The sequence below is a fragment of the Plecotus auritus genome, assembly GCF_963455305.1.
Source record: "Plecotus auritus genome assembly, chromosome: 11".
NCBI lineage: Eukaryota > Metazoa > Chordata > Mammalia > Chiroptera > Vespertilionidae > Plecotus > Plecotus auritus.
The window spans coordinates 3,945,649-3,971,078 of NC_137777.1; the positions used below are offsets into that span (position 1 = coordinate 3,945,649).

Here is a 25,430-nt window from a genome sequence, read left to right on the forward strand (position 1 = left end):
AAAGTAAAGGAGCGGAGGGGAGAGCAAGAGAACCGGATAGAACAGCCGGATCCGGCCCGCGGGCCGTAGTTTGCCCACGGCTGTCCTGGAAGGAAAAGCCCGCAGATCCCCGAGCCGTGTGGTGTGTTCGCTGTCTCCACTCCACAGATGAGGAGGCCGCGGAGTTGAGCGCTGGCCCCAGGTCCCAGCGGGCCCCCGGGATCTGGGACCGTGTGAGCCATGCGTGTGCGTCTCTCCCTTCTCCTCCAGGATGAACAAGGCCCCCACCGCGGGGTTCGAGGCCGACGTGGGGAGCAAGACCACCCACCATTTCGTGTACCCCGAGAGCTTCCGGGAGCTGGCGGAGAACGTCAGCATGGTGCTGGTCCCCTTCAAGACCCTGGACCTGGAGTGGGTGGTCAGCGCCACCACCACGGGCACCATCTCCCAGTAGGTCCCCCGGGGCGTCGGGTGGAGGGCCCGTTGCCTGGCCCCTCGCTGCTCCTCTTCACCATGTGGGTGCCTCCTGGCCGCCCACCATGCTGTTCCCTGCACCACAGCCTGGCTCATGCTGTTCCCTGCAATGCGTCCCTCCACGCACTTCCTCCTGGGATGCACCCGCCGCACAGCCCACAGGCCGCCTCTGACTCTGCGCTCTCCCGGCCCCTCCCCTCCCATCGCTCTAACACACCCCGGACTTGCACCTTTTCCTCCTCTTGACCCCCAAGTGGACCACACGCTGTGCTTCCCTGAAACCTGGCGACTCCTGGGGAAGGGGCTGCCGGAAGGGGCTCAGCGCATCTTAGCTCCGACCCCTCGCCTCTGAGTGCTCCTCCTGACAGCCACCTGCCTCCAAACGAAAAGTGGCGCTGGGTGGGGCGGGGCGCAGGTGGGAGGATGGGGTGCCGAGCATGTCCGCTGGGGCGTGAGTCACCCTTCGTGTGCGCACATCTTCCCGACACCACACGCACGGGGCACGGGGCGTCCGACCGAATGGTCACAGTTGTGTCCACGCCTCCCTTCCGCCAGGGAGGGCGCCAGGCTTGGCCAGGCAGGACTCTGCCTGCAGGCGGGACTCTGCCCGGAGCCAGGCTGGTCCCCTTCCTAAGTCCCTACTGTGCCCGAAGAGAAGTGGCTTCCATGTCCAGTGGCCAAGCCCGTGTGAGGCCCAGTGTGGACGGTGCAGGATGGGGGGTGGGGGTTGCTGTGCTCTCAGGAGGAGGGCGGGAGGGAGGGCAGGGGAATTCCGCCTGGTCCCTGGGTTCAGTGCATAAGCTGCGCCGGAGTCAGATCCAAAGTGAAGCCAGGGGCCTTCATCTGGGAGGCTCCTGACCCTCCGATTAAAAGCAGGCAGTGTGGGCCTCATCAGCCGGCACCCCTACTCTAGGGGTAGGTGCTCTGGCCTCCATGGCTCCAAAGGCTGTGTGTGTGGGTGGGGCGGGGAGGGGGCTTGGAGCAAGTCCCCTTAACCTTTCTGGGAGAAGGCCCATAACACAGTGGAAAGTCCTCGAATGAGCCAAGATCGCCCTCTGGTGTCTGTAATGGGCCACTGCAGGGCTGTGGCAGGGGCCTGTGGCTGGTGGGGCGGGAGGGGGGGGCGGGGAAGCGGGGCTGTGTTGTGGCAGGGGGGCTGTGGCGGGGGGCTGTGGGGGGGCTGTGGCTGGGGGGAGCGGGGCTGTGCTGTGGCGGGGGGCTGTGGTGGGGGGCTGTGGCGGGGGGCCGTGGGGGAGCTGTGGCTGGGGGGAGCGGGGCTGTGCTGTGGCGGGGGGCTGTGGCTTGGGGGGAGCAGGGCTGTGCTGTGGCGGGGGGGCTGTGGCGGGGGGCTGTGGTTAGGGCGGGGTGCCCCTGTGAAAGTGTATGCCTACTCAGCCTGGCCCTGCTTCCCTCTCCAGACACCCCCTCCCCAGCTGCCCGCAGCAGCCCGGCTGCTCCCACATTGACCCTCTGTCTTCCTCCCCAGCACCTACATTCCTGTCCCTTCGAAGATCAAAGTGAGGAAGGATCAGGTGAGTGACGGCTCAGGCTCACCTGTGATGCTCTGCCCGGTGGTAAGTGGTGGAGAGGGCGCCCTCCCCTCTGCCAGCATCTGGCCTCGGAGAGCCCTGGGCGCTGGGCCGGTGGAGTCCCTGCTGGAGGGACCGACCCGGGGACCCTGGACCAGCAGCATCGCCTGGGAGACTCACAGATGCAACCCCCCAACCCCATCAGACCTACCTGGGATTGTAGAAGGCCTCCAGGGGTGCCAAAGGGGCTGCAGTTTGAGAACTACTGTGTGAGCTTCTCAAAGCCAGACTCACTGGTGTCTCTAGACCTCACCTGTGTCTCCATCGTTTCCTGGTGTGGGGGTCGGCCAAAACCTGGGCAGAGGGCAGAAGGATGAAGGCAGGGCAGTGGCCACCACGCTGACCCTTTGCCCATGTGCTCTTATTTAAATACTAGGGCCACAGTGCACAGATTCGTGCACATTGAAGGAAATAGAAGGTGGCCAGCGGGGCAGGACTGGGCAAGATGGGCTGGATGTGAGGCCCTGGAGCCAACCTTCTGCGGTCCCTCCCCAGCCGGCCGCACCTGGGGCGGCACTGCGGCTTGAAGGGTGTCTCTGGAGTGAGTGGGGTCCCTCCGGCAGGTGGGGTCCCTCGGCCTGGCCTGCGGGAATCGGGCCGAAACCGGCTCTCCGATATTCCCCAAGGGGTCCTGGATTGCGAGAGGGCGGTTCTTGGGTGACACGCCCCAGAATCGGGCTCCCTCTTCTCTGGTTCCAAGGTGCGTCACCCGAGAACCGCTGCTGCCAAATCACTGCAGCTCGGCAGCTCCTGCGTTGAGCGTCTGCCCCCTGGTGGTCATTGCGCATCATAGCTGCTGGTCAGATGGTCTCTTAGCCTTTTATATATATAGATATTTTTATGGATTTCAGAGAGTTAGGGAGAAGGAGAGGGAGAGAGAGAGATAGAAATATCAGTGATGAGAGAGAATCACTGGTCGGCTGCCTCCTGCACACCCCACACTGGGGATCGAGCCCAGAGCCCAGGCATGTGCCCTGACTGGGAATTGAACCCTGACCTCCTGGTTCATAGGTTGATGCTCAACCACTGAGCCACGCCAGCCAGGCCTGCATGCTCTTATTTAAATGGGGAGATTGGGGTCCGAGAGGTCAGGCAACGTGCCTGGGGACCCAGCTGGTTTGGGGTCACGCAGAACTGGGGTCCTCCCCTGCCTGCAGCATCCGCCTGTGTGGGGCGGTACTGCTGCGGGGGAGAAGCCACTTGTGAATCCATGGCAGGGAGGGCCTCCCAGGAGGCAGTGGCAAACCACTAGGCTGCGAGCTGAAGAGGTCACCCGCGGCGAGCACAGGCCCCCCTCCAGGCCTCTGGGGAGGGGGGGGTGTTGCATTAGGCTTCCTGCACACGCCTACCCTCTGCTGCCTGGCCAGTCCCCTCAAAGCTGCCGTGAGTAGCGGCACCAAGGCCTTGCCTGACACCAGGACGCCCCCGCTCGGCCACCGCTGGCTGTGTGGCCTTGAGCACGTTGCTGAGGCTCTCTGAGCCTCGGTTTCCTCATCGGTAGCAGGAGAAGGGGGAAAGCTAGCACATCGGGTCCTCTCAGGGACTGGGGACCAGTTGGGCCCAGACCAGGTGGATGGTGGCTCCGTGCATGACTTTTCCTGCAGCCGCACCACCTCGCTCAGCCCCGGCCTCGTGTGATTGTGAGACGTCACCTGCTCAGCGAGCCTTCTCCCCCCGCCCCCGGGCTTCCCTGCCTGCCACGCTGTGTGTCTCTCCCTGGTCCCCGGGTTCTTTCCCAGCATTTTCTAGCATTTCACAAGTGAGGCTGCTGTCTGTCCTTCCCCGCTAGAACGCAGCCCCCGTGAGTGCTGGGGCCTTGTTCCCATCATGTCTGTCCCTGTGGCCACAAGCGTGTGGCACCGAGAGGTGGTGTGTCCTTCCCCAGCCGTCTCTCTGAGGGCCGTGTGCTCCCCCCACAGATCCTGATCTACCACCCGGCCTTCATCAAGTACGTCTTCGACAGCTGGCTGCAGGGCCACGGGCGCTACCCGTCCACCGGCATCCTCTCGGTCATCTTCTCCCTGCACGTCTGTGACGAGGTACGCCCCTACCCCGGGCCCCCTGCTGGCCAAGCCAGGCACCAGGGTCCCTCATTCACTGTTCCCGAGAGGCCATGCGAGCGTCTGTGATCAGGCTGACCTTGATCCCGACCCCAGCCCCTGTGAGAGCATCTGTGGTGGGGCTGACCTTGATCCTGACCCCAGCCCCTGTGAGAGCATCTGTGGTGGGGCTGACCTTGATCCTGACCCCAGCCCCTGTGAGAGCATCTGTGGTCTGGCTGACCTTGATCCTGACCCCAGCCCCTGTGAGAGCATCTGTGGTGGGGCTGACCTTGATCCTGACCCCAGCCCTGTGAGAGCATCTGTGGTATGGCTGACCTTGATCCTGACCCCAGCCCCTGTGAGAGCATCTGTGGTGGGGCTGACCTTGATCCTGACCCCAGCCCCTGTGAGAGCATCTGTGGTCTGGCTGACCTTGATCCTGACCCCCTGCCCCTGTGAGAGCATCTGTGGTCTGGCTGACCTTGATCCTGCCCCCCTGCCCCTGTGAGAGCATCTATGGTCTGGCTGACCTTGATCCTGACCCCAGCCCCTGTGAGAGCATCTGTGGTCTGGCTGACCTTGATCCTGCCCCCCTGCCCCCGGGGGCCTGGCAGGCCTCTCTCAGGGGTGCTTTAAGGAGGAGCGGTGGTTTCCAGAACCTTCCCAGGAGCACGTTCTGGCTCATTCTGTGTGAGCTCCCTAGGCTCCCAGGACCAATGGGTGGAAGCACCGAAACAGGAGCCATTGGCATAGGAGACCCGGGGAAGGCTGCTGCCCCCACCTCAGAGCTAGGGCCCAGCTCTCAGGCCACACCCGCCCACTGCCGCCAGAATCTCTGAGAGTGGGAACCAGGCACCCCGGGCTTCCACTGTCCCCCAGGATTGACTGCCAGAGAGCTTGCATCCACCAGGTGGCGCCGGGTTTCCATCCGCGATCTAGGCCAGGGGTGGGGAATGTCTGGCCCACAGGCTGTGTAAGGCCCAAGAAACCATGTGGTCTGGCCCTGCCAAGGCATTAGCGGCGAGTTAATGAAATGCTTGACCAAACAGAGCAGGCTAATTTTTAAGCTGATGGTTTTGTATGGCCCACGAATGACGTTATAAACATCCCAAAGCCCTTGGCAGGAAATAGGTTCCTATTCTGGTCGGTTGAGGCTGTTCCCTGCCTCCGGGGCAGAGGAGCAGGAGGGGCCACAGGAGAAGGACTCAGGAAACATCAGCCACAGGTGAGGAAGGCCCGCCTGCTGGCCAGGGAGGCGCCTGGCAGATGGAGATCAGCCTGAGGGAAGAGAGGACCCCGGCCTTCCCACAGATGTCACTCTTGGCCCCATTTTCCAGATGAGGAGAGTGAGGCTCAGAGAAGGGATGCAGCATTTGCAGGGTCCTCCAGGGGGTGGCAGGGCTGGGGGGCTCCTCTCCCTGGCTCCCCAGTCCTTGGAGAAGAGGTGGTACAGCCCCAGAGGTGAGACCCCGCTCCCTCGGGACCACCCAGGTGCAGTCGCCTCCCCGGAGCCTTTGTACACGAACTTGACTTTTACTCAACACCACGCCCCCGGGGAGTCCCGAGAACCTAGAGAGGGATTTCTGCGCTCCTGGGAAAGGGCGCGTGCAGATGCGGGATGCCTGCCGGCGTCCTGTCCCACAGGCTCCGCCCGCCGGCCGGCCGCCCGGCCCTGACCTTTGCTTGGCCCCCGCAGGTGGACCTGTACGGCTTCGGGGCGGACAGCAGAGGAAACTGGCACCATTACTGGGAGAACAACCCCTCGGCGGGGGCTTTCCGCAAGACCGGGGTGCATGACGGAGACTTTGAGTCCAACGTGACCTCCACCTTGGCGTCCATCCACAAAATCCGGATTTTCAAGGGGAGATGACGCTGTGGAGGGTCGCGGACGGCCACATCAGCGCAGCCTCTCACGGCAGCCCCAGCTCCTCGCCGGGGCTGTTCCTTCCGTTCCGGGGGCTCCCAGGGCCAGCCTCTCGCACCCCAACATTTGACAGCATCTACTCCGCAATGTCACCGGGCTGCAGAGCAAGTCTGAGGACCGGCGTGGGTGGGGCGACCCTCACGGGGAAGTCCATTCTCTGAATACGGCTGCGGAAGACGGGGGTGGGGGTTGGGGGGCAGATACTGAAGACCCCCCCCCCTGTTTTAAAAGAAAGGACATTTCCCAGGGAGGACGGGCAGAGACTCCTTTGCTGGGGGGGCCCAGGGCTGACGCCCACACTCTGATTCTCGCTGGATGTTTCCGAGTGGGGTCCAGGCGACACCTTCCTCGCACGTGGCAACCCCCACTCCCCTCTGTTCCCCGAACTCGTTCTGGTGGCCGGAGAGGCTCCCCCCGAAGGTCTTCACGCTCAGGCAGGCGTTTCTGAGTCCAGCAGAGACATCTTTTCCTTCTCCCCAGAGGATGTTCTTGCGAGGACCATCTCGGTGGTGACAGTGATGGCCGAGGGCAGGTCTGACCACTCCCACGTGCCTTTGTACGTATCCGGGGAGAAATGCATGCACCGGCTGACATGAGGCCAGCACCGGCTCGGAACAGGAGACCCTCAGCTGCCCCTCGCTCTCAGCTGGGGACTTTCCAGGTTCCTGAGCCGGCCCCGAGGTGGAGCAGAGCGCAGGTGGCACCCCGAACACCCACAGAGCCTCCCGGAGGTGCACCCGCCCTGGCCCGTCCCTCTCACGTTCACAGACCGTCAGACTCCGTGCCCGCAACCGGCCAAGTCCCCCCGAGCGGGTCGCCACCAGCCAGCGTCTTGCCCCAGGGCCGCGCATCGGGCCCAGGTCCTGCTGGCCGCCTGCATGGGGTCCCGGGGCGGGGTGGGGCGGGGTGGGGGGTCCTGGGAGCGTGGCCATCGGAGCGGGGGCAGTCATACCTCATTCGCGCACTCTTTCCTCCTCGCCACCCTTCCTGATTATTTATTGATTCGCTCTCGTTGCACTCAGCCGACCTCGTGTGCACTTTCTGGCTCTCGCTGGTCTGGGTTCTAACTCACTTTCTCCTGCTCCACCCGGCAGCTGTGGAGTGGGCGGCTTCCGGCAAGCTCTGTGGGTGTTCGGGGTGCCTAGGGTTTGGGGCTCGCTGGTGGGCAAATCCTGGGGTGTCAGGTCGGTGGATGTGCAGCAGAATGTCCTGTTCCTCCTTCTCTCCCAGCCCAGCTTCCTTGTGAATTTGGGTTCAGCCTCTGGCTGGGCCTCTCCCAAACCCAGGGGCACCTCCTCGGGGCCGGGCGAGACATGGGGTCCAGGCCTAGGAGGACCGCGACCGTTGGCTCCATTACTGACGTGTCATCAGGAAAACCGTTTTTCCCGTAGAAAATTTCCCCGAAGGCCCCGCTGCTCCCAATGGCGTGCGAGGAACATCAGGCTCGCAAGCCGGGGGACCTGCTCTCCTGGCCTCGGTTTCTCCCTCTGCACCTGGGGAGGGAGGAATTGTGGGAGCTCAGGGGCCACAGGTGGTGTCAGGCACCTCATAAGAAAGAGTCCCCGGAAGCCTCACGCCACGGTTTCTCCTGAGTCTGTACATGCGAGCACTTTCCCGGGGAGGTTCCGTCGCGGTCCTTACAGCCTCAAAGATGCAGGATCCAGGAAGCCTTTAAAGACCCCACACGCCTGTTCCAGCTTTAACATCCGCCCAAACGTCAGACTCTCCCAGTGGTAAAGGCTCAGAAATCTGTGAGGCCGAATGCTCACGGGCTGGAGGTCCCGGCCACACGCGATGGGAGACGGGAGGACCTCAGCCAGCGTCTGGTGGCCGATCAGTCCCAGGGACAGGCCTCGAGGAAGATGGTCGCTGGATGGAGCAGTGGACGGCCCCCGCGCTCTCGCCTCTCCTGCGAGCTGAGGATGTCCGGGCGGCACAGAACAGCCACCTGCTGCGTTGGGCTTGGCTGAGTCAGAGCAGATCCTGAAAAAGAGGCCATGTCCCCACCTGAGCTGCAGGGACACCTCGTCCTCTGCCTGGGGCCCCAGGGCTGGTCTCCAAGGAGCCCCCTGCCTGCGGGGTGGGCCAGGCCAGGGACCCCCTGCCTGGGTCAGCTACCTGGCCCCCATCCCGTCTCCCTCCTTCCCATGAGGCTGTGCAAGCTGTGAGATTCCTTCCAGCCCTAGGAATCCAGCTCTCCCATTGTACAGGTGAGAAAAGTAAGGCCCGGAGAAGGGACGTGACTTGCAAAAGCCACTCATTGTGACACCAGTTCAGACATTCTGCGCAAAAAGAGGACACGATCGACTCCTTGTTTAGAGCCCCCAGAGCTGGGCTCCCCAGCGGGTCCACCGGCATCTCTGAGCAGTGCCCTGGCGTGGCTGCTGGCCGCTCTGCTGTGGCCCCGCGGCTGCCTCCTGGCGCTGCCCTCCTGGCAGGCTGTGGTCCCCGCCTCCTCACTGCCATCCCTGCCGTGGAGGGCGACTTGGGCACCCCCACAGCCCCGGCAGACATCTCCGCATCTTCTTGCCTTAGAAAGGGGACTGAACCCCATAAACCCCAGTGGCTGTGGCCGGAATTGAACGCACCGATGGGCCTAAGCCAGTGGGACCCCCACGGTGTGTGAGTGGCCGGGAACCGGACCAGGGTTTCTCATAAGGCCTATGGGGGTGCTGTGGGCAGGAGAACGAGAAGCAGCCACCAGGGGCACTTCTGGGGTGTCCACCACACCCAGGGTTGGGCTCCCTCGGGCCCTGGAACCCACCCAGCTCAGGGCTGACCCACCTGCAGGCAGAGAGCAGCTTGGAGAGGAGGAGCCCTGACCCCAGCAGGGAGGAGGGTCCCTGCCCACAGCCAACGGCTGAGCCTGAAGCCGAAGAGGCTGCGGCAGGTGAGGGGCAGAGAGAGCTGAGCAGCACCCCAGCCTTCAGGTCCCCCAGGTGAGGGGCAGAGAGAGCTGAGCAGCACCCCAGCCTTCAGGTCCCCCAGGTGAGGGGCAGAGAGAGCTCAGCAGCACCCCAGCCTTCAGGTCCCCCAGGTGAGGGGCAGAGAGAGCTCAGCAACACCCCAGCCTTCAGGTCCCCCAGGTGAGGGGCAGAGAGAGAGCTCAGCAACACCCCAGCCTTCAGGTCCCCCAGGTGAGGGGCAGAGAGAGCTCAGCAACACCCCAGCCTTTAGGTCCCCCAGGTGAGGGGCAGAGAGAGAGCTCAGCAACACCCCAGCCTTCAGGTCCCCCAGGTGAGGGGCAGAGAGAGCTCAGCAACACCCCAGCCTTCAGGTCCCCCAGGTGAGGGGCAGAGAGAGCTCAGCAGCACCCCAGCCTTCAGGTCCCCCAAGCCCCTGCACAGGAGCTGCCTGCAGCCAGACTGACACCTACGGATGCACCTCCCTGGGCCCCAGCGCTCCCACCTGCTGGGGGGACAGGCAGGCGGCACCAGCTCTAACCCGGGCCTGGTCAGGAACCCCGCCCGCCGGACAGACCTAATGTCCCATCACGCCACTATGTCACGCCAAAGCCAAAGTTTCCCCGCACTTTTTTCCTCTCTTTTTTTGGCAATCTCGTTTGGTTGGTTGTTGGTGTTTTAAAATTTGCGTTTTCTCCCCCTACCTCCCCCCCCGCCCCCGCCCCCCAACACTCGGTCGTGTTCTCGCGTTTCACAGCCGAGCGTTGACCTGATGCGTTTTGAGTGAAGTGAGCGAGTCGAGGTCCGCAGCCTCGGCTGTGTCTAATTTATTGTTGAACATTTGCAGTGACCTGAATCAAAGTGAATTAAAGAAGAGCTATTTTATCGTTTGGGGGTGTGTTGTTTTTCTAGGAGGGCCGAGCCCTCACGCCGCCCTTCACAGTTTCCACTCGGGAGGTATTTCAGTCCTGAAACGGTGAAGGACCGGGGATTCCCCCAACCTCTCTGAGCCTCAGTGGTCTCATCTGGGAAATGGGGCCGTAGTGCCAGCTGTCCAAAGGGGGTGAGGGCAAGAAGAAAAGCATGTCCGGAGGCCCCGGGAGATGCACACCAGCGCTCTGAGTGTTCGCCGCGGAGGCCTGGCGGGGGTTGAAGGTGACATGGAGAGGGGCCCCTTCTGTGGAGCGGGCGCCTTCGCTCAGCCACCCCAGGTGCCGGGAGGCAAGAAGCAGGCGGGGAGGAGATGAAGAGCCTAGAAGGGGACAGGCTGAAGTGGGGGAGCACGAGGCGATGGAAGCTGGTGGGGACAGAGCGGGGACAGGCAGGAGCTGGTTTCTGGGGGACAGAGCAGAGCTGGAGATGAGTCCTGTGGATGTCAGGACAAGGGACAGTCACAGAAGCCGCTCAGAGCTGGGAAGCTGTGGGCACAAGGTGTCTGAATGAGTGGCCTTCAGGATGGGGTGGTTCCAGGTGATGGAGAGAAGGCGGAGGGAGGAAGTAGGGAGGGCAGGTGCTGTATGTGAGCGCCACATGTCCCTGAAGTCCCAGGATAAGGGCACAAGTTGGTTGCAAACACCCTGGCTCAACAAACAAAGTCTGCCAGGGGCGAGGGAGGGAGGCTGCAAGGTGCTGGGGACCTGGAGAGCAGCCAGAGCACTACAGGCAGGTGGCACGGGCAGCCAAGACGATGGTGGGGAGGAGCGTGACGTCCGGGAACATCAGGGGGCGCCCAGAGAGACACGGCCCTCACCCGGACATCGCGGCTGGGGGCTGGACAAGAGCGCCATGGGTGTACCTGCCCCAGGTGCCTCTCGGCAGCCAGGGCGGGGCGTCTGCCTGTTTGCAGGGCCAGCAGCCCCTGTGATGCCACCACCTGGCACAGGTCCTGGCACCCAGACGACCTTAAGCAAAGGGTCGCGATTGCTATCAGTCCATTGGTAATATCCTTGCTGGAGCCTTCTGGAAGGAGGGCTCGTGTAGAATGCTTAGCTGCGGATGTTGAACGCCCCGAAGGCACCTTCAGATCCATGGGTGTCCAGGTTCCGCGTCCCGGGGCCCCACGGATTCTGAGACCTCCTGCCCCTCGTGTTTTGCAGCGGTGGGACTGGCTTCCTGACACTGGGTCAAGGCAGGGAGGTACCGTGGATTTGTGGATTGCCGGAAGATTCCTGCCCTTTCTGAGTCCCCCCAGGAGAGGGCGTGGCTGGAACCCAGGCACCCCCAGGGATCCAGCCGGGATCCAGACCTGGGCCTTCCCCGTGAAGGGAGTGATGGTCCCTGCTTTGCTGCCTCGTGGGACTGTGTGGAAACGAACATACTTGACGTCCGCATACATTTCATTGGACACATATGTGCCCAGGGCCATTGGGGCCGAGGATGCGCAGAGCCAAGGCTTCTGCTGTCAGGTGGCCACCGGCTAATTGAGGGGCAGGTGCCAGTGGCAACTCCGTGCAAGGTGGAGATGATCTATAATGACCACGGCTTCCCTGGCACACCATCCATTGGACTAAACCAGTGGTCGGCAAACTGCGGCTCGCGAACCACATGCGGTTCGCGAGTCGCAGTTTGCCGCTCTGTGGACTAATGAGTTTGCCGACCAATGCTAGACTAAATGTTACCGTGTAGTTGGAAGCTGTGAGGATTAGGCAATTGTGGCATATTGTGTGCAAAGAGGTAAAGGGTAGTATACGACAGTGGTCGGCAAACTCATTAGTCAACAGAGAGGCAAACCGCGGCTCGCGAGCCGCAGTTTGCCAACCACTGGACTAAGCGTTTCGCCTCCTTTACGCTCACTGAATCCTGCACCAATTCTGGCAAGAGGAGAACTTGATGAAGAAATTGCGCCTCAGGGGTGAACTAACTCACCGGGAGCAAGGGGTGCAGCCAGGACCTCCAAAGCAAGCTGCTGAGTCCAGGAGCGCTGGGTCAGGGTTAACGACCTCCGTTCCCCTCAAGAGCCGGGGACCCTGGGTTCCCCGCAGGCAGCGTTGCTCCCAACCCAAGCCCTTTGGCGATGCGCTCCCTCGGGCTGTTGGGCTGTTCCTCATGGTAGAGCCCAGAGCTGCTGAAACCTTCCTGCTGACCTTGGCCAAGAGCACAGTCCATGCCTCCTACCGATGGTGGCCACCAGGGGGCGCAGTGCACCCACCGTCGCCCAGTTAGTTTCTACCTGGGGTTTATGGCGACCCAGCAAGCTTTGGGAAAACCACGTGAGAAACACACCCCCACGCAGAAGGCCAGAACTTACTTCGGCTTGGCATTCGGTGTTACGGAGTCCAACACCCTCCAGGTAAGGCGCTGGCTGCCCCTGGGCCCAGAAAACTGGGCCAAGGGAGAAAGTCTGACCCCAGTGGGCAAAGGCGAGAACCCCGAGCGAGTGGACTGGCTGAGGTCTCCACGGGCCGTGTGCCGCGCAGCAAGGCCGGCCCGACCGTGGAATGCCCCTGGCTTCCCACTCCCACCGCTAAAACATCCTGCTGTGGCCATGGAGCCAGACCCCAGGGTCCACCGAGCACATTCCATGAGAACACCCATAACTGGAAAACCCACGGGCACAGAAAGCAGGGGGGCTGCAGGAGCAACGGGCACAGGTCGTAGGCAAATGTTTCAGAACCAGGGGGCGGGGGTGGTTGCATCGCATTGTGAAAAGTTGACGTACCACGCAACGGCACCCTTGAAAATGGTCCATGATGTGTTGCGTGGATTTTACCTAAATCTAAAAATGGTGTTGGTTTTTTTAAAAAATATATATTTTTATTGATCTCAGAGAGGAAGGGAGAGGGAGAGAGAGAGAGAGAAGCATCAATGATGAGAGAGAATCATGCATCCACTGCCTCCTGCACACCCCACCCTGGGCAGGTGCCTCGACCGGGAACCGAACCGTTCACAGGTCGACGCTCAACCCCTGAGCCACGCGGCTGGGCTACACATGTTTGAAAATAAATGAAACAGTCATAAATACAAGATGTTTCTCGTACTTGTGCTCATTGGATGGAGTGAGCCTGTGAGGTGGGCTGACTGTGCGCTGTGGGTGTGGAAACAAGGCTTTGAGAGTCCTGGGTAGAGCGTCCCGGGGTCCTGGGAGCAGGAGGAAGAGGGACCAGCTCCCTCCATGGCTGGGCTGGGGAGGGATGAGAGGCCGTCTGGGCCTGGCCTCTGGGTCTGACAGGCCGGGAACCCCCTGCAGTCTGGATGGTGGGTTACAAGGCTGCCAGCAGCCAGGCCTTGGGGCAGAAAGGGAGGGAAAGAGAGAGGCTGGGAGGGAGGATCAGGGCCAGGAACAATGAGAGAGCGAAGCAGAGCCCTTCCTTTGTCCGCTGGCCTGCGGGGGTTTCATTTGAGTTTTCTAAAGAAATCGGAGCCCATAGAATTGTTCCAGAAATAGAGCCCAGATTGCAGCCCGTCCTGGAAACCAGACTTCCTGTTCCAGGATCGCGCTTCCCTCCAGCGGCTGACCTTTCCGGGAAAGGTGGAACATTCGGGCGGCACCTCGGGCATTGTCTGGTGGGCAGTGGGAGCCCGTAGCCTGAGCACAGAGGCGGAGAGGCAGAGCCTTGGAGAAAGCAGAGCCCTGGGTGATGCTGAGGTCCAATTCTTCCCAGGAGGGGGGCAGGGGGGCAGCCCCTGGGAGGCCAAGCCCAGCCCCCTCCCTGACCTGCAGCTCTTCTGAGCCCAAGGCGGGAGGGTTGCCTCCTGGTCCAGGTGGCAGGACCAGGGCAGGAGCAGTCAGCTGGGCCGCCTGCTCAGCCTTGGCTGAAGGATCCGTCACCCCTCCCTCCTCGCACCCCCACCCTCTGTCTCACCATACTTCCAGTGCCCCCGGCATGGCCACCTGCCCCTCTTGGCTTCCCTGCCCGCCTCGTTCCCCTGTGTTCTCTGTGCCCAGCACAGTGCCTGGCAGAGGCAGTGTTGCCTGTTGGGAGGAAAGAACTGACGGACATAATGCCTTCAGGAGAGAGAGGGTGACAGGCATTGTAGGGGCAGACTTGGTTTGCCCAAGTGTGTGGACCCAGATCAAGCTGGGCCCCTTCCAGCCCAACACTGATGAACTGATGTTACCTGTGCTTCTGACTTCTGTCCTTCTGCCCACCTCCCACGGCGCCAACACGCCTCCTCCTGAGGTGGCAAAGGCCTGACCCTGCCGCATACGTCCTGGGTGGCTTTGGGCAAATTTCTTCATGTCTCTGAGTCTCAATGTCCTCATCTGTAAAATGTGGACAAGAACAGCTTCTTCCTTGGAGTTTAGTTACGGATTAAAGGACGCGATGAAAAGGAATTGCTCAACAGCGGGCCTCAGAACTGGTTAAAGACGTTTAGTATGTTTTTGATAAATATGGTCCTATTGCTAATGTCCTGCTCTGCCCTGTTCCCGAGGCCTGACTCCTGCAAACTACATTTCCCAGGTTCCCTTGCCCACGGCTTCTGTCTGGGCTCAGCCAATGGGAGACGCTGGTGGAGGAAAGAGGGCAGGAGGAAGGAAGAAGCCCTGGTGTTCCTCCCCCTTCTTCAGGAAGCATCCCTGCAGGGCCTGCACCCCCTCCCTGGTCCCAGCCTGAGCCAGGCAGTCCCTGCCAGGGTGCCAGCTCCATGGGGCAGTGCCAGCCCCTGGACCCTGGTAACAGCCTTTCTCCAGCGTCTTCCAACCCCAGGAAGACACGCTTCCCGCTGTTGCTACCCTCTAGCTGAGTGGGGATTACCAGAATCCTATATAATGAAAGGCTAATATGCAAAGAGACCAAACGGCCAAACAACTGGTTGCTATGACATGCACTGACCACCAGGGGGTGTGCGTGGAACATGGTGGACGTCAGCAGCAGGTGGCAGAGTGCGGAACGTGGTGGGCGTTGGCCATGGCGAGATGGTAGAGCAGGTGAGCGGGGGTGCCAGATCAAGGCGGGGCGCTGGTCGCTGTCATCAGGGCGACCCTCTGGTGGTTACTGAAAATCCTTTGCTCCTGTGTGCTGTGGTCCTACTGGGCGCTCGCACCTGCTGTCAGCACCAGAGCCGCCGTTCACACCCACTGCTGGTGCCTGGCACCGGCCCCGATGGCTCAGCATCATCAGCATGTGTGAGCGGCGGCTGCCGGCCCCAATTGCCCCTCAGGGCTTCTCCACCTTCCCCTACTCCTGAGGGGCAATCTGGGCCAGCAGCCGCCGCTTGCACCCACGGCTGGCGCTGGCTCCAATTGCTCCATGCCGTCAGTGGGTGCGAGCAGGACTGGCGCCATCAGCATGTGGGAGCAGCAGCGGTGGGAGCGGGGCTGCCAGCAGATGGGACCGGGGGCCATGGCAGGAGGGGCCGGGAGGGGGCATGAGGATGGGCCAAGACCCGCCCCTGTGCCCACTGCAGCCTCGCGGCCCACAGTTCCTTTCAAGGTGCCCAAATTCATGCACTGGGCCCCTAGTCCATGCATATAAAAGCCTAAGTGACCGGTAGCTATGACACACACTCGCCACCAGGGGGCAGATGCTCAATGCACAGGCATGGAAACATGAAACAGACTGATGACTCTCAGAGGGAAAGGGGGAGGGGGGCGGGAAGAGATTAATCAAAGAACTTATATGCATACTAGCGGCCCCGTGCACGGATTCGTGCACTGGTGGGTCCCTCGGCCTGGCCTGCGGGGATCTTGCCAAAACTGGCAGTCCGACATCCCCTAAGGGGACCCGGTTTGCAAGAGGGTGTAGGCCAGGCCGAGGGACCCCCCCACACACACACCCAGTGCACAAATTTTCGTGCACCAGGTCTCTAGTTAGTAAATAAAAATACCGGGAGCTGAGTTAAATTTGCATTTCAGATAGATGGCAAATCATTTTTTAGTACAAATAGTCCCAAACATTGCATGGCGCGTGCGCGCACACACACACACACACACACACACACACACACACGTTTGTTGTTTATCTGAATACAAACATAACGGGCTGTCCCGTATTTGACCTGGCCACCCTATAGGTAAGTCTTCTCGACACTTCTGACACCATTGCTCCCAACTCTCCATATTCAATGTCCTCTGTTCAACTTCCTGGCCTGGCGGGGTCTTTTGTTGCTGGATCCTGCCCGATACAGATGCTTGGGTCCGACATGAGCCTATTTCTGGAATCCTAAAGTGACTCCTGTACCCGCCTTCTACTCACCTTCCGGCTCCTCGGGAGTTCAAAGAAGAAACATGGAATTCAAAACAAACATTCACGGAGCATCCGAGTGTGCCAAGCATTCAAAACTCTGGCAGCGATAAAGCATGTTGCTATCTTCGTTGCTGGCATGGAAACACCCCTCAGAGAGAAGTTTTGTTTAGAAAAACACCTTAAGGAGCCGTGGTGGGGAGCAATCTGAGACCCGAGGGCAGAGACCGGGACCACACAAGCACTGGCAGGCCTGCAAGGCTTACAAAAGTGAGGGGGGTCTCTTTTGCCTCTGGGAGAGCAGGGACGGGACGGTCCAGCGGCTGAGTCCCTGGGCAGCAGAGCATCCCCAGACCCAACGCTGTGAGGCCGCGGCTTTAATTTGCTGCCCAATCGGGTGGGTCTGGAATTGGGACAGAACTCGGCAGGAGGTCTTGTGTCTGCTCCAGGCTGTCAGGGTCTCGGCCTCAGAGGGATGAGCCATCTCAACAGCAGGTGGCTGATGCCACCTCCTCGAGGAGAGAGGGGGCTGGTGACCAGGGCGTTCCTCATGGCCTCTCCGTGTGGTCTGGGCTTCCTCACAGTATGGTGGTCTCGGGGAAGCTGGATGTCTTACACGTCAGCTCAGATTTCCCAAAACAAGCATCCCAGCTCATGAGGCAGAAACCTAAACTCCCAGGCCTGCCAGTGGAGGGGAGGAGGGCAGCGCCCCCTCCTGGCCGGAGGGGGGCGAGAGATCCCGCAGGAGAAGAGCAGGTGAGGGGGGGGATATGGGTACAATGGTCTTTGGGGGGAAGAGCACAATCTACTGTGAGAGAGGAGAGAGAGAAGGAGGGAAGAGAGGAGGAAGGAGAGGACGAAGAAAACCAAGGGTCTCACAGGCGATTAGGATTCTACGTGGAGGGAAATGGCAGGGAGAGGGGCAGAGGGGCGGCCTTGCAAACTTAAAAATAGGCCTCTCACTTCATTTGGGAGTTGCACGCATGGCTGGGAGGGTGAAGGCCTTTGCTGCCTTCCACAAACTTTAGCCAAGTATCCTGTCCTCACAGAGGCCTTGGGCGGGTGTGTGTGTGTGTATGAGACAGAGAGAGAGAGACAGGAAGGACAAGTCTGAACGCCTGTGGCTGGGGGTCAGAGGGAAGCGTGGTGACCTTAGGACCAAGAATCCGTCAGTGACCATTGCAGGGGGAGCTCAAGCCAATTGAATAATGGCCCCTCTCGAGGATGTCCCCATCCTGACCCCAGAACCCCAAGAATGTCACCTTACTTGGCGAGGGGCAGTGTGCAGGGGTGATGAAGCTACGGGTCTTGGGGTGGGCGGACACCCCTGCTTTCCCCGGTTGGGCCCAATGTAGTCACAGGATCCTGTAACTCCAGGGCAAGGGTCGGGGTCCGGGATGCAGGTGTGAGGACAGACCATGTGGGGCCTTGAGCCAGGGAACAGCAGCCGCGTCTGGGATCTGGAAACAGACCCTCCCCTCCAGCCTCGCAGAGGAATGGAGTCCTGCCCTCACCTTGACTTTCGCCCGAGGAGGCCCTGGCTGGGTGTTGTTTAGAGCCCTGGCATTTGGGGCCATTTGTCACAGCGGCCATGGGGAGCTCATACAGCCATCCACCAAGAGAGTGCCGTGGGGAGTTGAAAGAGGCCGGGACTTCTTGTTAGCTGGCAGCTGCTTCTCGTGGGGGTCCTGTGCCTCCCCTTGTTCATGGAAACTTAAAAGCTAAGCAGCCCCGAGGGCTGGTCTTGGGGATGTCATAGTGTGTGCCAGTGTCCCTGACTCCAAGCCCTCGTGTATGAGGGCCAGAGTGCCAGAAGCCAGTTCCAGCATGTCAAAATGTTGATGGAACTTGGGGACTCAACAAGGGCTAAGTCACATATGTTATCACCTGTTGGAATGGCTAAAGGCATTTCCCCAAACCTGAAAGGGATGCATTAAATTGATTGTTTGCCGCCAGACAGCTCAGGGCATCTTAATCTACATGTTATTGCCTCCTACTGGCCAAACACCTGAACATCCTAGGCCCGTGGTTGGCAAACTGCAGCTTGTGAGCCACATGCGGCTCTTTGGCCCCTTGATTGTGGCTCTTTCACAAAATACCACGGCCTGGGCGAGTCTATTTTGAAGAAATGGCGTTAGAAGAAGTTTAAGTTTAAAAAATTTGGCTCTCAAAAAAGAAATTTCAATCATTGTACTGATGATATTTGGCTCTGTTGATTAATAAGTTTGCCGACCACTGGCCTAGGCTATTCCCCAATCTGACAATGCTTCTGTACTAAACCCTACCCTTTGAAACCCTACCCTTTGAAGTGTATCTCCACCTTGCCTTAGGACAATTTGTGTTAATAAAAAGCAAGGGGTCCTGAGACAAGGAGAACTTAGCTCCTTTAGCTAAAGCTCCTCTGACCCCCAATGCCTTTCAAAATTATCTTTTGTCTCTGGACTCTCATTTAATCTACGCACAGCCTTCTCCAGATTGCTGACCCCTTCTAGATTCCGGATTAAGACCCACCAGCGTTAAATGTTGCCCAACATCCTGCACCAGGACAGACGTGGCAGCTGAGGCCCTGGGTCCAGGGGGAGAAGGGACAGCCAAGCCCTCCAATGCCTGGGCTGGGGGCGGCGGGAGGAGCATCGTTGCCCCACAGCAGGCCTCAGCAGGACTCAGGGGGGTGCCTTCCCTGAAAAGCACTCCAAACCGAGCTTTCAGAGGCTCCAGGGCTTGGTGACAAGGCCGAGAGACCCTGACAGCTGGGCCAGCAAACAAGCCGGCCTTTGGTCCCTGCTCCTGGCTGAGGTGTTGGCCCCTCCACCCCCCGGGCTGGGAGCAGCTGGCGTCCTGCACAGCAGGGCAGTTAATCAGTAAGGCTCTTGTTTGTCCGGCTCGGCCTTATGGTGACTTAGCACCCCGTAGCCTGTTTATGAGGGTTTGCCGTATCAGCATTTAATAAAGTAATGAGTAACCGGGTCAGAGGCCTCCGGACCTGCCTTTCGTCAACACAGCTGATCTCGTGGGCACTTTGGGTGGGAGGGTGGGGGGGATGCAAACCCCACGTGGTGGAGAACTTGTGGCCTCCGGTGGGGGTAGGTGTGGGGGTGGGGGCTGAGCCCCGAGCCAGCTGGTCTTGGGTTCAGGACCCAGTTCTCAACTCACTGTGGGGCGCCCAGCCTCTCGGAGCTTCGTGTCCACTCTGCAAAGGAAACTAAGCTTAGGAAACTGAGACCCCCAAGGGGAGGACTTGCCCAAGGTCACAGCCAGGAATCCAAATAGGTCTTCAGAACCGTGTCTGTGCCCAGAACCGACCTTGGACCTCACGCAAACCAGTCCTCGCCTGTCAGGCTCCCTCCCGTGTCCTCAGGCTCCGGGGCCCGAAGGAGAGGAGACCCCGTCCTCTACGCTCGGCACCGATGACCAGGTCCTTCCAGGACAGATGGGGAACGTGCAGGTGCCCGAGCTCAGCCACAGGCAACACGGGTGAGAGAGAGACCCAGTACCTGCCTGGCCCGCTCTCCCCCACCGCCCCAAGCTGTGGCGGGGCCACCATGAGGTTCTCCCCAGAGAACAATGGTGGGGGGCACAGGAAGCCCAAGGTACTGCGACAGGAAGTGACACCCCATTGGCGCTGGGGCCTTCATGAAGTGTGTCCTCCAAGAACAAAGAAAGGGGCTGCTCTCTAGTGGACGGTGAGGTGCACCCTTTAAGTGTGTGTCTCCTTTAATTCTCGCGTGTGCCTTGCTCGGGGAGGCGGCCTCCCAGAAAGACAGATTCCCCATTAGCCTCCATCGCAGCTCTGAACTCAGCTTCCACTCATTGTGTGTTTTATCAAAGACATTTATTTATCCATTCGACACATAGAATGAGGTCCCTCCTGTCTGCCGGGACGGGGGATTCCATGGCGAGAAAAGGTTTTCTAGAAAGGAAGGAATGGTCTCGGCCATCACAAGCCTCTATGGAGACGCACCGCAAATCTTATACAAACAGCTCTTGGTTTCCTCCCACTAAACCGCGCGCCTCTGAAGACCCCGCCGAGTCTGGCCTCTTGGACAAATGGTGTGCTCACTGTTCGACCCTAAAAGCCACGGGGTAACTATGCAGGAATCTCGCCATCCAAAGGCTTGGTGGTTTCAAATTGAGGATGGTACGAGTATTTACACCACAGAAATCGGCAGAGACCACAAATCGGGGCTTTTTCCTTCTTTTTCTTTAAAATATATTTTTATTGACTGCAGAGAGGAAGGGAGAGGGGAAGAGAGAGATAGAAACATCAATGATGAGAGAGAATCATTGACCGGCTGCCTCCTGCACGGCCCACGCTAGGGAATCAAGGCTCCCACCCTGGGCGTGTGCCCTGACTGGGAATCTAACCGTGACCTCCTGGTTCATAGGTCAACACTCAACCACTGAGTCACGCCAGCTGGGCGGGGTTTGTTCCTTTAGCAGAATTCCCGCACAGCCTCTTCCCCTCTGCATTGGGGCCTCCCTTGCAATGAGAGCTCGGTAAATACTCAAATGGATGAACACTCACAATCCGTTTCTGTGGAAGAGGCATGCATGACGCCCATTTTTCAGGTGAGGAAACTGAGCTATTAGAGCTTTACTCATTTGCTCGAGGTCGTACAGCTTGTAGGTGGTGAAGCTGGAATTCAGACTCGGCTCTCCGGGGTCTACACTCTGCTCTCAACCTCCTGTCTACACAGCCAGGCCTTCTGGCGAAAGAGAACCTTCTACACTGCGGGCAAGAGGAGGTGAGGCGAGGGAGGGTTTGTGAGGTCGGGTCTGGGTTTCTGAAAGTCAGGACCAGGCCCCTGAAGAGCGGAGGCAGGAAATGCTCTCTCCTGTTGTGGATCCGTTCCGTTTCCGAAAATATAAGCGTCCCCCTGGGAGGCCTGGAGTCCTTCCCAGGTGGGCACATCTAAAGCCTGTTGGAGGGGAGGTCAGCTGACGCGCCCGGGCCGATGGCTTCAATGTGTGCAGCTGTTGGCGGAGCGCGCAGCTGGATCGGCTGCTTTTTACAGGAAAAGGAGGTTCGTGAGGGCTCTGTGCTGCTGGGCCGGCGCCCCGTGGGCCCTGCCTTAAGCCCCAGCCCCTCGAGGGTTCCATCCTCCACCTCCAGGCCTCCCCCGCCGTGGGAGTCCCCAGAGCGGGCACCTGGCAGGTGTTGTGAATGAATGAGACTGTGTGTCTGGATGATGTGGGTTCCGCAAATAACCTACAGTCCCGTGGTCGACAAACCGCGGCTCGCGAGCCACATGCGGCTCTTTGGCCCCTGGAGTGTGGCTCTTCCACAAAATACCACGGCCTGGGCGAGTCTGTTTTGGAGAAGTGGCGTTAGAAGAAGTTTAAGTTTAAAAAATTTGGCTCTCCAAAGAAATTTCAATCGTTGTCCTGTTGATATTTGGCTCTGTTGACTAATGAGTTTGCCGACCACTGACCTACACGTATTCTGATTTTAAAGTGACCTGCTGGTCGTACAATGTTGTTTTGGAAAGCACAGATAACCACGAGAAAGACTAGAAAAGCTATCTCCCGGCCACAGAATGTTTGTCATTCTGGCGTATTCTTTTAAAACTGTGTGTGCGTATGTGTGTCCTTACTAAACTGTGTAGTACATATACTAGTACACTCACGTTCTGTTATTTTTACAGAACCCTTTATCAGGACAATTCCTCATGCTGGTAGAGTCCTATACACATTTTTATCTCCTCGTCTACTTAGCATGCTCTCAGGGGAATCACCAACATTTATTTATTTAACGGATCCCCTCATTTTCGACATTTAAGTTTTTTATTCTTACAAATGACACTGAGCTGGTGATGTTTCTGCATACGTAACTGTCCAGCTACCTGGTTTGCGTTCAGAGAGAATAAGGGAGAGGGAGATAGAAACATCGATGAGACGGGGGATGATGGAACCTGCACGGGGCCTGACCAGGAATGGCACCGTGACCTCCTGGTTCCTGGGTCGATGCTCACGGAGCCACCCCGCTGGGCCTGGTTTCCCTTTTGACTGTGAGTCCCTAGAAGTGGAACGAATGGACGGGTCAGGAGGTAAGAGGTTGTAAGGTGGCACATAACGCTCGCTGATTTTAAGAAAACATGTTCTAGGCCCTTCACACGCAATGTGTGTTAGCATTTCTGACCTCCCAGATCTGATGTGTCCCCCGCATGTGGTTCTTTGACGGCCCGAGGTGCGGGGAGCACGAGTCTATTCATCCATGAACGGGTCACGTTGCCTCTGGCTCCGCCTTGCGCTGGTGGGAGCCCAGGGCATAGCTCTCAGCACGGACTCTGGAGAGGCGGCTGGCACTGCCCCCGACGGCCCCTCCAGTGCCCGGGCCCGCGTGCCCCTCTCTGCCCGGTGCTGCCTGCGGTCCCGGAGGCTGTTAGAACCAGAGCCAGGCCTTCCCCTGGCACGGGGCAGCGCGGGTTCCAGGAGGACTGGCACAGCCTGGAGACTTCTGGGAAAAGCCCCAGCCCACCTGGCCAGTGCCCGAGGCCGACTTGGCACCCTGCTGCCTCCCTTCTCCGTGGGAGGCAGGACTGGGGGGCCCTGGGGAAGAGGCGGGGGCAGCCTGGCTCTCGGCTCACTTGGCTCCCAGCGAGGCCGAGCCGCGGCCTCCTCTCGGCTGGGGGGCAGGAGAAGAGAAACGTGAAGGAGAGGAGGAGGAAGAGGATCCCGCCTCCGGGGTCTCGATTAGGAAGGAGCTAGGGCCGCTCCAGAGTCTCCCTCGGAATAGTCAGCGAACGCGTCTACGAACCTACAGACACTGTTTTAGCTCTTCCAGCAAAATGGCGTTGAGTTGTCCCACGGCGCTTCCCGGAGGCACGCTCTTCACCCCGCAGACCAGCAGGAATCGGCCCAGAGAGGCTAAGTCAGTGCCCAGAGGCGCACAGCGAGTAGCTGGGAGAATGCACCACGGCCCTGTCAGAGCTCGCCCACTGTCTACTGCCTGTGTGGGCCGCAGCCGTCCAGGGGGAGGGTGGGAGGAGGGGCCGAGGCCTAAATGTCCCGAGGTGGGCGGGAGTAATGGCCTGTCCATGAGTTCTCCCTCTCTCTCTCTCTCTCTCTCTCTCTCTCTCTCTCTCTCTCTCGGAGCAGCAGGCAGCTCTGGTTGGGGGTGGGGGTGGTGGAAGGTGTGAGCACCTCCGATCTTTGTCTCTGACCCTCCTGCCTTCCTCTCTTCAGGACCCTTGGGAGCACATGGGTCCATTTTAAGATGCTGAACTTCATCGTTAGTCACACCCACCAAGTCCCTTTGGCCGCGTCAAACGGCACAGCCGTGGTTCCCAGGGTTAGGCATATGGACATCTTTAAGGGGGGCGGGGCTTATTCAGCAGATGGCTGGGCCAGTTTCTGGAACAAGGGACCCCGTCTGTTTTCCATCTGAGTCCCTCTGCTAGAGATCAGCAGCCAACGGGCCTGGCTTTGGCCACAGGCCCCCAGCCCGGCCAGGGGAGGGTCGCCCCCCTGGCGTGGCCCCGCAGCCGGCCCACAGTGAGGGGGAATGAGTCCTGAATGGAAATTCAGAGGCTCTTGGCAGATGCAGGGGATACGCACGCCGGCCGGCCGAGCCCAGGTCTGCTCCGTGCGGCCCGGGGAAGAAGAGGCTGTGGTAGGGGGAGAAGGCACCGAGGGCCTGAACCTGGACGGAAGCCAGCGGGTCCCTCCTTGCTCAGCGGACAAGCCAGTGCCCAGGAAAGCCTCATGCGGCCCAAGATGGCCAGCCAGCAAGGGCGCGGCTGAGCGATCACGCGGAGAAGCGAGAGAAATTTCTGGATTACCGAAGAAGCAGAGCTAGGGTCAAGACCTGTTGCAAGAAGACAAACAGTGTGGCCGAGTGTGAGGAAGGGCTGCCCAGAGCCACAGCACCATCGCTGTCGCCCTCGGCTCCAGGCACCGTGCCCAGGACCAAGGCCTGCTCTCCAGGACCAAGGACTCGTCCCTAAACACGCGGCCAGGGCCTCTGCCGTTCCACCCATGGGAACCACGGAGGGAGGAAACGAGGCTCTGAGAGACGGGACCATCTTGCCCCCAGCACCCACTGTGCAGGCGGCCAAGCAGACCCCCAGCTTCCACCGACTTGGACACCCTCCCAGTAACTGACCGGATCCGGAGTCAGGCGGCTTTGGTTTTTTTTTTCTTCTCGGCTTTGTTTTCCATGAAATCCAAGGCTGGGTGGGTAAGGAAAGGAATCTGTGAGCGCTCCGGCCTGGACCTTTTCCCAGAGCCCCAGGGGCAGAGAACCAGACTGTGCAGACACACCCTCTGGGCCAGAAAGTTCTCTCACCAGCCCTCCCAGTGGCCCTGTTCCTGTTTGTCCCTAGGGCAAGGGCGGTGGGGTGCAGGGAGGGCCGGAGAGGAATTCACTCCTGTGCACCCCTGAGCTGGGCACACAGGAGGCACAGGGCAGAGAGAGGCCCAGCTACCTGCCTGAGGTCACACAGCAGAAGAGGCGGGATCACAGGGCCCTCCTGCAGCAGCTCAGAACAAGAAGTACCCTTGGAGTCAAGGGCCAAGAGCCACATTCTGCTCTCCAGGGGTTGGGGAAACGCCCTCATGTCATCCCAGACCCAGAGAAGTCTCCCCTGGCCTCCCCTCCCCTCCCCTCCTCTCCCTCCCCTCACCTACCCTCCCCTCCCCTGGTCTCCCCTCCCCTCCCCTCCCCTCCCCTCCCCTCCCCTCCCCTGGTCTCCCCTCCCCTCCCCTCCCCTCCCCTGGTCTCCCCGCCCCTCGCCTCCCCTCCCCTCGCCTCTGGCTTGCTGCTCCCACCCCGCCCTGCACCCCACCCCACAGGACCCATACAATCCGCCACTCCAAGGCCACTCCGAGGGGCCCAGCAGACTCAGCCCCAGGAGATCTCAGCTTGTGAGCAAAACGTTCCATGTTCTTCCAAGCCAGCAGAGGAACCCTGGGCGGACCAGCTGGCCACCTGCAGAGCGAGTGCTGGGGACTCGGGGCTCCACGCAGAGGTGGAGGGCCGCTGGGCTAGGCCTCGGCTCCGCCACTCACTTGCTGTGTGACTTTGGGCAACTCAGGCTCCTTCCGGACTCCGGGTTCTGTCTGTTGCGGAGAGAGGATGGGAGGGGTTCGGGGGTTCCAACGTGACCTTCTGAGACCTGGTCCGAGGAAGGCTGTGCCCCTGAGAAGGCCACCTGAGGTCTGGGTGGCCCTTCCCACCGGTGCCTTCCATGACGGGGTGCACTGAACCTCCAGTGAAAGCAAGTGCTGGTCCGGGAAGGTGGCAGGGTCCCCGCTGAGGGACCGATCACGGGGAAGGCAGGAGTCCTGGGGGGAAGGCAGGGGATCCTCTGGCCTCTGACCTCTGACCATCTTCGGACGGCATAGCCGGGAGTCCCTGTCAGGGCTCTGCCCCTGTCTGCTGTCAGCCTCGCTCG

The 25,430-nt window shown here is 60.2% G+C and overlaps 1 protein-coding gene across 1 annotated transcript in view; it reads left to right on the forward strand.

Moving 5' to 3' along the window:
- ST3GAL1 (ST3 beta-galactoside alpha-2,3-sialyltransferase 1) overlaps positions 1-7,022 on the forward strand; it is a 55,164-nt gene extending 48,142 nt beyond the window's left edge. Inside the window, exons 6-9 of the mRNA XM_080646859.1 lie at positions 250-429; positions 1,940-1,985; positions 3,962-4,081; positions 5,781-7,022. Coding sequence (XP_080502985.1) covers positions 250-429; positions 1,940-1,985; positions 3,962-4,081; positions 5,781-5,954 — 520 coding nt within the window. The 3' untranslated portion in view covers positions 5,955-7,022. The remainder of the gene's footprint in view (positions 1-249; positions 430-1,939; positions 1,986-3,961; positions 4,082-5,780) is intronic.
- Positions 7,023-25,430: the final 18,408 nt, after the last annotated feature.